This window comes from Rhincodon typus, chromosome 18, assembly GCF_021869965.1.
Source record: "Rhincodon typus isolate 14 chromosome 18, sRhiTyp1.1, whole genome shotgun sequence".
NCBI lineage: Eukaryota > Metazoa > Chordata > Chondrichthyes > Orectolobiformes > Rhincodontidae > Rhincodon > Rhincodon typus.
In genome coordinates this window covers 3046978-3059793 of record NC_063349.1, presented here as the reverse complement: position 1 = coordinate 3059793, position 12816 = coordinate 3046978, and the positions used below count along the sequence as shown (strand labels likewise).

Sequence of the window (12816 nt, the reverse complement as noted above, 5' to 3'; positions counted from 1 at the left end):
AGGTGAATGGCCAAGTATAACACTTCTGCATGGGAAGGTGTCATGGGAAGTGAGGAAGTGTTAAGAGTGATGAAGGAGTTGACAGGGTGTCATGGAAGGAATGGTCCCTGCGGAATGCTGACAATGGAGGAGAGAGGAAGATGTGTTTGGTGGTGGCATCCTGCTGTAGGTGATGGAAATTGCAGAGGATGATCCTTTGAATGTGGCAACTAGTGAGGTGGAAGCAAGGATAAATTAAACCCTATTGTTACTCTGGGAAGGAACAGAAGTAGTGAGGGCAGAAATGCAGGAGATAAGGCTGAAACGCCCGAGGGGTCCAACCACAGTGGCGAGGGGTCTCCTTAGTTGAGGACAAAAGAGGTCATATTGAAGGCAGCTCAGTGGAAAGTAGCATCATCAGAACAGATGTGACAGAGAAGGAGAAACTGGGAGAATGGAATGGAATGGAAACAGGGTGTGAGGAGATGTAGTCAAGGTAACTGTGATAATCGGTGTGCTTATAATGGATATTGGGAGATAGCCGATCAGCAGAGATTGGCACAGTGAGACCGATGAAGGGAGGCGAATAGTCAGAATGGACCGAAGAACATGAGAGAAGGATGGAAATTGGAAATTGGAAATAAAACTGATGAATTTTTACAATTCTGGATGAGACGAGAAAACAGCACGAAGAAAGAATTGTGAGTGGGAGCCCAAGTAGGGCCAGAACATTGAATGTTCTGCAGATCCCACAAAGAGACAGGAATAGTGGGGACCCATGCAGGCATCTATAGCTATACCTTTGACCTGAAGAAAATGTGATAGGTTAAAGGAGAAGTTGTTGAAAGTGAGAATAACCTCAGCAGTGAAGGCAAATGATGGTAGATGGCGACTGTGCAGACGTCTTTCCAAGGAAAAAGCAGAGAGCCTTCAGACCGTTCTGATGGGGAGTGAACGTCCACAGTGAAGAGGCTGTAAGTAGGGCCAGAAAATTGGAAATTGTGGAATCAAGCATAAAGTGTCAGAAGTCACAAATTTGGGTAGGGAGAAACTGAACAAGGGGGATGGTAAAGTAAAGACAAGATGGGAAGATACATGTTCAGTGGGGTAGGAACAGGCTGAAACTATGGGTCTGTCAGAGCAGAAGTATATGTGTGGTTGGGAGACCGTGAAGTGGGAAGTTATGGAGGGAAGTCATCTCCGGTAAGATGAGGTCAGTGATTGTCCTAAAAACTACAGTCTGATTTCGGTGGTGTCATGCTCCAGGGAGATCAGAGGAAGTGTGAGAGAGGTAATCAGCCTGTGCAAGGTGAAGTCAACTGAACCAACTCAACCTCTCAAGTGATGGTTTCTGCTGTCTCGTTATTTTGTATTAATAGTGTCCTTTGCTGATTAATCTTTGGCTGCCATATTAATAATTTGAAAACAGTGTTTAATAGTGACCTAGACAACAAGGTGCAGAGCTGGATGAACACAGCAGGCCAAGCAGCATCATAGGAGCAGAAAGGCTTCGCTGCTGCTTGGCCTGCTGTGTTCATCCAGCTCTGCACCTTGTTGTCTCGGATTCTCCAGCATCTGCAGTTCCTACTGTCTCTGATTTAATAGTGACCTGTCTTGTTGGCAAACGTAATGCCTGTGATGGAGCCTAGTGTGCAGTGGCATACCACAGGGATCAGTGCTGTGTCCCTTATTGTTTGTGATGTTCATAATGATGTAGATGAGAATGTAGGGGGCCTGATAAGTTTGCAGATTGGCCGGATGGTTTGATTGTGAGGAGGTAGGTGTTGGGTTACAGTAGGACATAAATGGATTGGTCAGATGGGCAGGTCAGTGACAGATGGAATTTAAGCCTGAAAAAATGTAAGGTGATGCACTTTGGAAGAACATAGAACAGTACAGCCAAGGAACTGACCCTTCAGCCCACCATGCCTGTGCCGACCATGATGCCATTTTAAATTAATCCCATCTGCCTGCACTGGGACGTTGACTTTTGAACCAGAGGATTGTGGAGATCTGCAATGCACTGCCTGGGAGGGTTGTTGAGGTAGGTGAAATAACTCAACCGAGGTCAATAAGCCATCCTTTATTTACACCGGGCAAGTCCTTGACACTAGTCCAGCTCCCTCAGAGTGTTAGGATGTCTGACACTCCTGTTTTTATCTGTCAGCCAGGGCTCCATAATTGGACCAGATTAACAGCCCCAATCAGGTACCTCATATTCTCTGATGTCCACTTTGCTGACCTTGTGAAACCTCACAACCTTCAGGGAAGGGTAATTATAATTCTGTTAGGCAAGAACTGGGTAACATAAAATGGGAACAGATGCTGTCAGGGAAGAGCACTATTGAAATGTGGAGATTATTTAAGGAAAGCATACTGTGTGTGCTCGATATGTTTGTCCCTAGCAGGCAGGGAAGATGCGGTCGAGTGAGGGAGCCTTTGTTCTCCAGAGAGGTCGAACGACTGGTTAAGAGGAAGAAGCATGCTCATATAAGGTTTAGGAAACAAGGATCGGAAAAAGCTCTAGAGGATACAAGTTAGCCAGGAAGGAGCTGAAGAAAGGGCTTAGGAGAGTGATAAGGGGGCATGAGAAAACCTTGGCAGATGGAATCAAGGAAAACTCCAAGGCTTTTTACATGTATGTGAGGAATAAGAGAATGGCCAGAGAAAGGGTAGGGCCGATCAAGGATTGTAAAGGGAATTCGTGCACGGAGCCTAAAGAGATAGGAGACGTCCTTAAGGAATACTTTTCTTCTGTGTTCACAACTGAGAGGGACCTAGTTGTAGAGGAGGACAGTGTGAAACAGGCTGGTAGGCTAGAGGAGGTTGATGTTAGTAAGGAAGATGTACTAGAAATTTTGATGAAGTTGAAGATAGATAAGTCCCCTGGGCCTGATGGAATTTAACCAAGGATTCTATGGGAAGCGAGGGAAGAGATCGCAGGGCCTTTGGCGATGATCTTTTTGTCTTCACTGTCCACGGGTATAGTGCCGGAAGATTGGAGAAAGGCAAACGTCATTCCCTTGTTCAAAAAAGGGAATAGGGATAACCCTGGAAATTACAGGCCAGTTAGTCTTACTTCAGCGGTGGGCAAATTTTTGGTGGGCAAATTATTGGAAAGGGCTCTGAGAGATAGGATTTATGATCACTTGGATAGGCACAGTTTGATTCATGATAGTCAGCATGGATTTGTGAGGGGTAGATCATGCCTCACAAACCTTATTGAATTCTTTGAAGAGGTGACCAAACACATGGATGAAGATGGGGCAATGGATGTGGTATACATGGATTTAAGTAAAGCATTTGATAAGGTTCCCCATGGTAGGCTCATGCAGAAAGTAAGGAGGTATGGGATAGGGGGAAATGTGGCAGATTGGATTCAGAATTGGCTGACCCTTAGAAGACAAAAGGTGGTAGTGGACGGAAAATATTCAACATGGTGCTCAGTTACGAGTGGTGTACCACAAGGATCTGTCCTGGGCCGCCTTCTATATGTGATTTTTGTAAATGATTTGGATGTAGGAGTGGAAGGGTGGATTAGTAAGTTCACTGACGATATGAAGGTGGGTTGAGTTGTGGATAGTGGGGAGGGCTGTTGTAGGTTACAAAGGGACATTGATAGGATGCAGATCTGGGCTGAGAAGTGGCAGATGGAGTTTAACCCTGAAAAGTGAGAGATGATTCATTTTGGAAGGACAAACTTGAAAGCAGAATACAGGGTTAACGGAAAGATTCTTGGCAGTGTGGAGGAGCAGAGGGATCTTGGGGTTCATGTCCACAGTTCACTGAAAGCTACCACCCAGGTGGATAGATTTGTTAAGAAGGCATATGGTGTGTTAGCTTTCATTAATAGAGGGATTGAGTTCAAGAGCCGTGAAGTTATACTCCAGCTATACAAAAGCCTGGTTCGGCCACATCTGGAGTATTGTGTCCAGTTCTGGTCGCCTCATTAAAGGAAAGATCTGGAAACGTTGGAAAAGGTGCGGATGAGATTTACTAGGATGTTGCCTGGAATGGAGAGAGCTAGGGCATTTCTCTTTAGAACGACGAAGGATGAGAGGTGACTTGATAGAGGTGTACAAAATGATCAGAGGTATAGATAGAGTGAACAGCCAGAGACTTTGTCCTAGGGTGGAGGTAGCTATTACGAGAGGGCATTGTTTTAAAGTGAGTGGAGGTAGATGTCAGAGGTAGGTTCTTTACTCAGAGAGTGGTAGGGGCGTGGAATGCATTGCCGGAGAGGGTAGTGGAGTCGGCCTCGTTAGGGGCATTTAAGCAGCAATTAGATAGGCATATGGACGATAGTATAATGTAGGGGTGGAGGTTAGGTAGACATTAGGTTTAGGGTAAAAGTTCAGCACAACATCGTGGGCCAAAGGGCCTGTACTGTGCTGTACTGTTTTATGTTCTATTAACCTTTAAAAAGCACTCGGATGAGCACTTGAAGCGTCATAACATTCAAGGCTCTGGGCTTATTGCAGGAAACTGGGACTTGTGTAGGTAGTAGCATCTTTCTGGTGATTCAGAGGGCTGAAAGCTTCTTTGTCTTTGTGATTCAAATTATTTATTCTTTCATGAGATATGGGTGTTGTTGGCCAGCATTTGTTACCCTAATTGCCCTTAAACTGAATGTCTTCATTGGGTAGCTCGGAGCTTGAAATCTGGAGTCACATGTATGACAAATTTCCTTCTCTAAAGGATATTAGGGAACCAGATGGATTTTTTGACATTGAGTGATAGTTTTATAGTTGACATGCTTTTAATTCCAGTATTAGCAATTAAATTCCATCAGTTACCATTGTGGGATTTGAACTCATATCTCTAAAGAATTAGCCTGGACATTTGGATTTCTAATGCACTGATATTGCAGCTATGCCACCATCTCCTTTAAGATCTGAGCTCCCTGAGTACATTATACAGCCTTCTTCTGTCTTTTAAAGAGTGGGTGACGCCTTACTCCATAAATTCAGTGATACAATGTACCAAATGACTGATCATTGTTTCTGTCATCCTGCAGCAGTCCCACTGGGAATTATTGTCATTCACGGAGACTGTGACCTAGAGACCTGTCGCAGGTATATCGACCGACTACAGGAGGTAAAATACAGATTTGTGAGATCTTCATCTTGTGGCGATGTCAGTGACATTTGTATGCATTCCCAGGCTTTAATTGACGAATATGATGAGCAAATTACAGCTGGATGTTTGTAAAATGGTCAAGATTATCGCACCATAACAGGTGTTTGACCTGTTGGCCACAGGCATTGTGACCTGGGGAAGTACTCCCCAACCTGTCTAACCAGAGGCAGAAAACAGAACTCGCAAGATGGCCTTACCAGTGATTTATTGAGGGTGGTGATTGTAGCTTGTCTTCTACCAAAATCCTTCAATTGTCAACACTAATATCTACAGACCTTGTCATTAAATATATTTGGCAGAGCCTTTAGTGCACTGTTGAAATATTGTTTTGCCAGATTTTTCTGTTTGTTTTCCAGGACTTTTACCCACCAACACCCGACGGACATTGGATTCATTACCAGGTAAGCCTGGCCTGATAAGGATGCTTGAGGGTGCCCTTGAATGTGGATATTGATCATTTGCCCTCTCTTGCTTCTTCCCTGTGGGGTTGGAGATGCCTTCAACACTGCTAAGTAGACCTTGGCGTTGGAAATGTAGCTTTATGCTGCAGAGATGGTTGTATGTGCCAGCTCTGTGTTTAAAACCAATTGCGTATTTTTCATGATTCAGTCATGTTCCACTCATCATTGCTTACAGTTGTTGGCATGGGAGATTTCCCATGTTTCTGCGGCACTGAATAAGGCTCATGGCTGGCAGGAGGACAGATGCAGGAGGTGAAAGTGAAGATGAAGGAGAGAAAAGGATGCAATTGGAGATTGGTATTTTGGATTTGGAAAAATGGGAGATGCCACAATAACTGAAAGAGAGGAAGAGTGCTAATGTTCAGTAACAGATTGGAGAGTGCCAGAGTTCATTAACAGTGTAGACAGTGCCAGAGTTCACTAACAGTGTGGAGAGAAATGGTGCTTACTAATAGTGTGGAGAGATCCAACATTCACTGATGGTGAGGACAGTTCCAGTGTTCATTGACAGTGAGGACAGTTTCAGTGTAACATTTGCACTACACAAATGCCAGGCAATTACTATCTCAAATAAGAGAAAATCTAACCACCCCCCCTGATATTCAATGATGTTAATGAATGAATGAACTTCAATGAATCCCCCTACTACCAACAACCTGGGGGTTACCTTTGACCAGAAACTCAAATGGACTTGCTAAATAAACACAGTGGCTGAAAGAGGAGGTCAGAGGCTAGGAATACTGAGGTGTGTAACTCCCCTCCTGATTCCCTGAAGCCTAGCCACCATTAAGAAGCCCAAATCAGGTTGGAATGCTCCCAATTTGGCTGGATGGGTACAGCTCCAGTAACACTCAAGAAGCTTGACATCATCCAGGGCCAAGTAGCCTACTTGATTGGCACCATATCGACAAGCATCCACTCCCTTCACACTTGCGCTCAGTAGCAGCAGTGTGTACTATCTACAAGATGCACTGCAGAAATTCACTGAAGATCCTTAGAGAGCACCGTCTAAACCCACAATAACTTTCCACCAAGGAGGACAAGGGCAGCAGATACATGGGAACACCACCACTTGCAAGATCCCTTCCAACTCACTCACCATCCTGACTTGGAAATATATTCCTGTTCCTTTGCTGTCACTGCGCTGTGTCAAAATTCTGGAATTCCTTCCTTCAGGGCATTATGGGTCAACCTACAGCACATAGACTGCAGTGGTTCAAGAAGGCAGCTCAACATCATCTCATCAATGGAACTAGGGATGGGCAATAAATGCTGGCCAGCCAGGAACACCAATGTCCACAAATGAATTAAAAAATAGTTTTCGCTGACAGTGAGGAGAGTTCTAACATTCACTGAAGGTGAGGAAGGATGTGGAAATGTAAAGAGACAAGATAGGAGCAGGAGTTGGCCATACCAAGGGTCAATACGAAGAGGACCAGCTCTCATAAGTTGCCAAGTACCTGTGCCTTCGGAAGGTCAGGTCCTCATGTCAAGTCAATGCTGATAACTGCAGCTCACAGTGGGCTCAGTGAGTGTGCATGACGTTATGAGAACAACCCGTTGTGAGAAAGAGATTTTGTTGAGATGAGAGGAAGGCAACATTTGTAGAAAGTAACAATGAGGGCAGGGGATGATATGACTTTGAAGGAAGAGTGATTGAGTAGTGGCCTCTCCATTGGGAATATGTGTGAGTGCAAGTTTTCGTTATCATGAAGAGCGTATGCAGGAATCCCTGGGAAGGTCAGAGTGTGGAGATTGATACCTGGAAGTTCTATCCCCCTCATTTTCCCACCCTCCTACATTCGTATATTCTCTTGGGATACTCTCTCCACTTTTCTGCTCTTAACTTCTTCAGCCATGTTTTCTTCATCAGACAAGTTTCTGTCCTCCTCGGTGAGCTCACCATGCTGAACTCCCTTAGCTCCTGCAGCAAGACCTCCAGGAAGGAGAGACGACCTTGGGGGTAGGGGTGGAGGTGAAATGGCCCTCACTGGTCTCCTTTCCCGTTCTGTAATTGCTGGAGCTTCGGGAATCAGAGTATCAGCGAGTTATTGGAATCTACATCAGCGTCCCTTTAACTAGAAGTTCTTCCTTTGACAAACTGGATGTGTCAGGCCAGGAAGCTCAGAGATAGGTCACCAAGAGCATTGCTTAGTTAAGGAGGCTCAGCGAATCCCACTGGATGTCTCCATAATGTCCCAGACCCCTGATGACCTCATTATTTTGGCAGGGATTTTCAGTTGAAAATCCCACTCCATGTGACCTTCTCACTGTTTGTATTTTTTCTGCAGAGCTTTGCATCATGAAGTGACCTTGCATAGAAACAAAACTTTGGAGCAGGAGTACGCCAGTCAGACCTTTGAGCTTGCTTTCCCCATTTAATATGAGCATGGCCGATCATCCAATTCAGTCCCCTGCTCCTGCTTTCTCCACAGCACCCTTTGATCCCTTTTGCCCAAAGAACTATATCTAACTCCTTGAAAACATTCAGTGTTTTGTCTTTAACCCTGCTTTCCATATCACAGAATTCCACAGGATGACCATTCACTGGCTGAAGAAATCTCTCCTCGTCTTAGACTTAAATGTCCTACCTGGTATCGTTAAACTGTGACTCATGGTTCTAGACAGGAGAACATTGGGAACATCCTTCCTGTGTTTATTCTGTCTAGTTCTGTCTGAATTTTATAGGTTTCTATGAGGTCCCCTCCTCCTTCTTCTAAACTCCAGTGAGTATAATCCTAACCGATCAAGTGATTCTTCATACGTCAGTCTTGCCATCCTAGGAATCATTCTGGTAAGCCTTCATTGCAATTCCTCCATATGCAGTACATCCAAACTCAGATAAGGAGACCAAAACTGCGCGCACTACTCTGGGTATGGTCTCACCAATGCCCTGTACAACTGCAGCAAGGCATCCATGTTCCTGTACTTGAATCATCTCACTATGATGGCCAATATATCATTTGCTTTCTTCGCTCCATTATTCAAAAAGGAAGGTAGAGAGAAAATAGGGAATTATAGACCAGTAAGCCTAACATCAGTAATGGGGAAAGTTATCGAATCCATTATCAAGGAGCTTATAGCTGAGCATTTAGAAAGCAGAGGCAGGATCAGGCAGAGTCGGCATGGAATTATGAAGGGGAAATCATGCTTGACAAATCTGTTGGAATTCTATGAATATGTAACTGGTAGCGTTGACAAGGGAGAGCCAATCGGTGCAGTATATTTGGACTTTCAGAAAACATTTGACAAAGTCACGCATAAGAGATTATTGTGCAAGATTAAAGTGCATGGGATTGGGGAAAGTGTATTGAGATGGATAGAAAACTTGTTGGCAGAGAGGAAACAAACAGTAGGAATTAACGGGTCCTTTTCAAGTCGGCAGGCAGTAACTAGTGGGGTGCCACTATACACAATATATATTAATGATTTGGATGAGGGAACAAAATGTAATATCTCAAAGTTTGCAGATATGATACCAAGTTGGGTGGGAGGGTGAACTGTGACGAGAATGCAGAGATCCTTCAGCATGATCTGGACAGGATGGGTGAGTGGGCAAATCAATGGCAGATGCAGTATAATTTGGATAAATGTGAGGTTATTCACTTCGGAAGCAGAAACAAGTAGGCAGATTACTACCTGAATGGCTGTAAATTGGGAGAGGGGAGTGTGCAGTGGGACCTGGCTGTAAATTGGGAGAGGGGAGTGTGCAGCGGGACCTGGGTGATGACAGACATGAGTATCTGCTCCTGATCATTAGGGAGTATATTCTTACAGTCCTTCCAATTGCACTATCACAGAGGGAGATATAGCAAAGGTGTCAATCCATGTTAACAATACTAATGCTGCCAGTGGGAGCATCCAGTATCATGGCACCTATAACAGACCCAAAGTGGGCACAATTTCTTTGTTATTTGTCTTCAATTTGCAGACATTGAGTTTTTCTTTATTTTCAGAACAGTGACGCTTCCCAACGCCGAATGTTGTCTTCGCAGAATCTTTCTTCCAAATGGTGCTTCCTAGATTGTGAGTAGCCCCAGATGAACTGCAATAGCAGTGTTATCCCTTACCCTTCATTCTTGTTCTTCTCACCCTATGAGTAAGACTTGCAGCATCAAAAGGATCAATTGTTCTTCATTCATTATCATTAGCAATCCATCAGTGAGGATCACACCATCAGTAGGGTGCCATGTTTTCCATTCATGCCATCACTGGGGTTCACATTATCAACATATTTCTTCTTTATTCATTAACTATGAAAAACAGTCAACAATATCAGTCAGAGCTAAGTATGCCTACTTTTTTTTTACTTTGAGTAGCTTCCTCCACTGATGTCCCCACAATTAACATACTCCGAGACTTAAAGTAATCCTCCATATTAATCTGCTTAGAATGCTAATACAGCTCATAACAATTGCTTCTCTGAGCTATTCAGGTAATACTCATCCTTGAGTACTGAGTCTACCCTAGCAACCACTGTTAACGTGCCCGTGAACAACATTGCCCGCTACAAACATTAATCTAAGCAGACCCGGGCCCAAATGCTAATGCATCTTTCAGACTCTGATCTGCTTCCACATCAGAGCATGCCCACAGAGATTGTTGCATGCCACTCAGCTAATGTACCAATGTGCCTCAAACGTTAATGCAGAAAAATTCATCCGGTGACCCGCATGGCCACAGATTCGGAAGAACAAGCACACCATGAGGCTTCAGACAAATTTGTCTTCAACTGTCGGTCTGGGGTCTGATACATGAATGGGGCTGGTTTGCTATTTACAGTACAGTAAAAAGTGTAGTATGGGAAACTTGGGAGAAGGCCTAGTGGTATTTTGGCAGGATTATTCATCCTGAAAGCCAGTTCTGCGGACCCAGGTATGAATCCTGATTGGAAGATGGTGGAATTTGAATGCAATATATTAAAAAAAATCTGAAATTGAGAGTCTAATGATGATCAGGAAACCGTTGTCGATTGTCAGAAAAACTTATCTGTTCATTAATATCCTTTAGAGAAGGAAACTTCTGTCCTTACCTGTTCTGGCGTACATATGGCGTACACAGCAATATGCTTGAGCCTTAACAGCCCTCTGGAGCAATTACGGATGGGGAATAAATGCTGGCCTGGCCGTCAATGCCCACATCCCATGAATGAATAAAAAAACTATTAAGACTAGGGTGTAGAAACAGAGCTCTAATTATTTTGGTGGGGTAACCCAATTATGGAGTGGGCAATGGAGGGGTTTGGAGGAATTCAGCTTGGCTTTTGGGCCAGGAACTAGATTCCTTCAGTTCCTGGTCCCCATGTAGTGTGGAGAAGGCTGGATTAAGTCCTTTTTGAAGTCTTTCCAAGGTGCAAGCTTTCTTGCATGCTTAAGTCTTCAAAATCTGTAACAGGTTTGTATGAAATGCCTCTTCGATTTTTACTATAGGTGTCACATGTAATGTGAAAGGGTGAAAACAAAATAGGGAAACAACCATCCAGCTGAGACTTTGTTGAGTCCCAGCTATAATGCTGGACATCACAATTTCACCCCATCATTCGTTTCACTTCTCTCTTTGTATTCAAGAGAATATATCCTGCCATAATAATTTTAACAGCACAGCATATTTAAAGCAAAGATATTTTGTCTTTTGGTTGTTTATTTCATAAATTTTTCATTAGTGTTCTTTTGACTGTAGTTTTTTATGGCTTCTACCTCTTTGGTTCCCGCCTCTTTGATTCCCACCTGTTTGATTCCCATCTCTTTATATGTCTTACCTGTGATTTTGTCAGCGCTCTCAGCTTTAAGCTTTTAAGCTTTATTGTATTTCTCAAACTACCACTTCAGTCTTTGAGTCTGTGCTTCACGTTTGTTTTCACTTCTTTTTATCTCTGCAGCAACTTCTCTGGACCGCTTCTACCGCATTGACAGAGCCCAGGTATGAAACGTGAGCTGGCAGCGCCCATGTTATTGCCACTTGCTTCTTATTACCGTTCATACAATCCTATCACTCTGAGTTATCTGGAGCATGCAACAAAGAATAAAGAAATCACTTGTAACAAGTAGCAAAGTAGGTGGGTAAGGGGAGGAGGGTGGCTCAGGGGATGATATCATGATGATATTTTGTCAGGAAGGGGGTAAGATTGGGCTGGGAAATCAGGTCAGGGGAATGCAGAGGTGGGGGGATATGTTTAAGAGCAGTGACGGGTCTGTATGGGTTGGTGGTTGGGTCAGGGGAAGTTTCAAGTCAGGGGTCATTACCAATTTAGAGGGGGGTTGGTTCAGATCTAGTGTCAGGTGGGACGAGTGCGGTTGGTGCAGAGTGTGGTCGGTGGTGAGCAGGTTCTGATTCGTGTAACTGGTCAGAACTGTCCAAAGGATGCAACTCTGACTTAGAATTGTAAACTTTTTTGTTGTGTTCCAGATATCTGTAGTTTAACCTTCCTGGATAGTTCCTGAGTAGTCAGTGAGTCAGGGCCTCCAAAGAGACCTGTAGCCCATCTTTCACTAAGATGTTGTTGTCTAACTACTGCCTGTGAATCAGAAGATCTGTGCCATGATTGTGTGTGGTTTAATGTCTCTGAGACAGCAGGATTTGCTTCACCATGTGACCTGAGGGTTGCTTCAGGAGTTTGTATGAGCTGAGCTCACGACTACAGCATTGTTCCTCCTATCTGGGAACAGTTGTCCTTTCAGTCTTTGCCTAACTTCAACTCCCCACTAATCAACCTGTTCAAAGATGTTATTACACACCTCTGGAGCAGGAGTTAATTGAGCCTTGCCCTTTGGTTCAGAAGTAAGTACACCATCACTGCACCACCAGAGCCTCCTCCCATTGTAGCTTTATGCGCCTTGGTTAAATAAGACATAATTCTCCCTTCATTTAGGTAACTAATGAGGTCCTCCAGCAATAGGTGACAATAGTGAGGGAGGGCACCAACGAGAGTAACTGGAGCAGTTGTATGGGGACCTCCAACAACTGGAAGCAACAGTAAGGGAGTGCTGTAGCTGGGCATCTGGAGTTGTCAAATGGACACTCTTTGAAGGAAAGGATGTCTTTACGTGAAGGAGGCAACATAGGTAGAAGGATCAGGCAGACAAAGGATTTCATCAACTATATGTGAGCTTAAGTTTCCGTAAGTACTGTGTTGTCCATGTTTAGTCCTAATTTCCCTTCATTTTTGTAATGATCTGATGCCAATGGAATAAAGAATCCCTACTTCATGATCTTTGGGCCAGCTGTGTGTTCAAATTTC

General features: G+C 44.0%; 1 protein-coding gene across 1 annotated transcript in view; it reads left to right on the top strand.

Moving 5' to 3' along the window:
* The window catches only part of dgki (diacylglycerol kinase, iota), a 176640-nt gene that overhangs the window by 128566 nt on the left and 35258 nt on the right, over nucleotides 1-12816 (top strand). The window contains exons 23-26 of the mRNA XM_048608001.1: nucleotides 4997-5076; nucleotides 5475-5519; nucleotides 9536-9605; nucleotides 11458-11498. Of these exons, the coding sequence (XP_048463958.1) occupies nucleotides 4997-5076; nucleotides 5475-5519; nucleotides 9536-9605; nucleotides 11458-11498 (236 nt within the window). The remainder of the gene's footprint in view (nucleotides 1-4996; nucleotides 5077-5474; nucleotides 5520-9535; nucleotides 9606-11457; nucleotides 11499-12816) is intronic.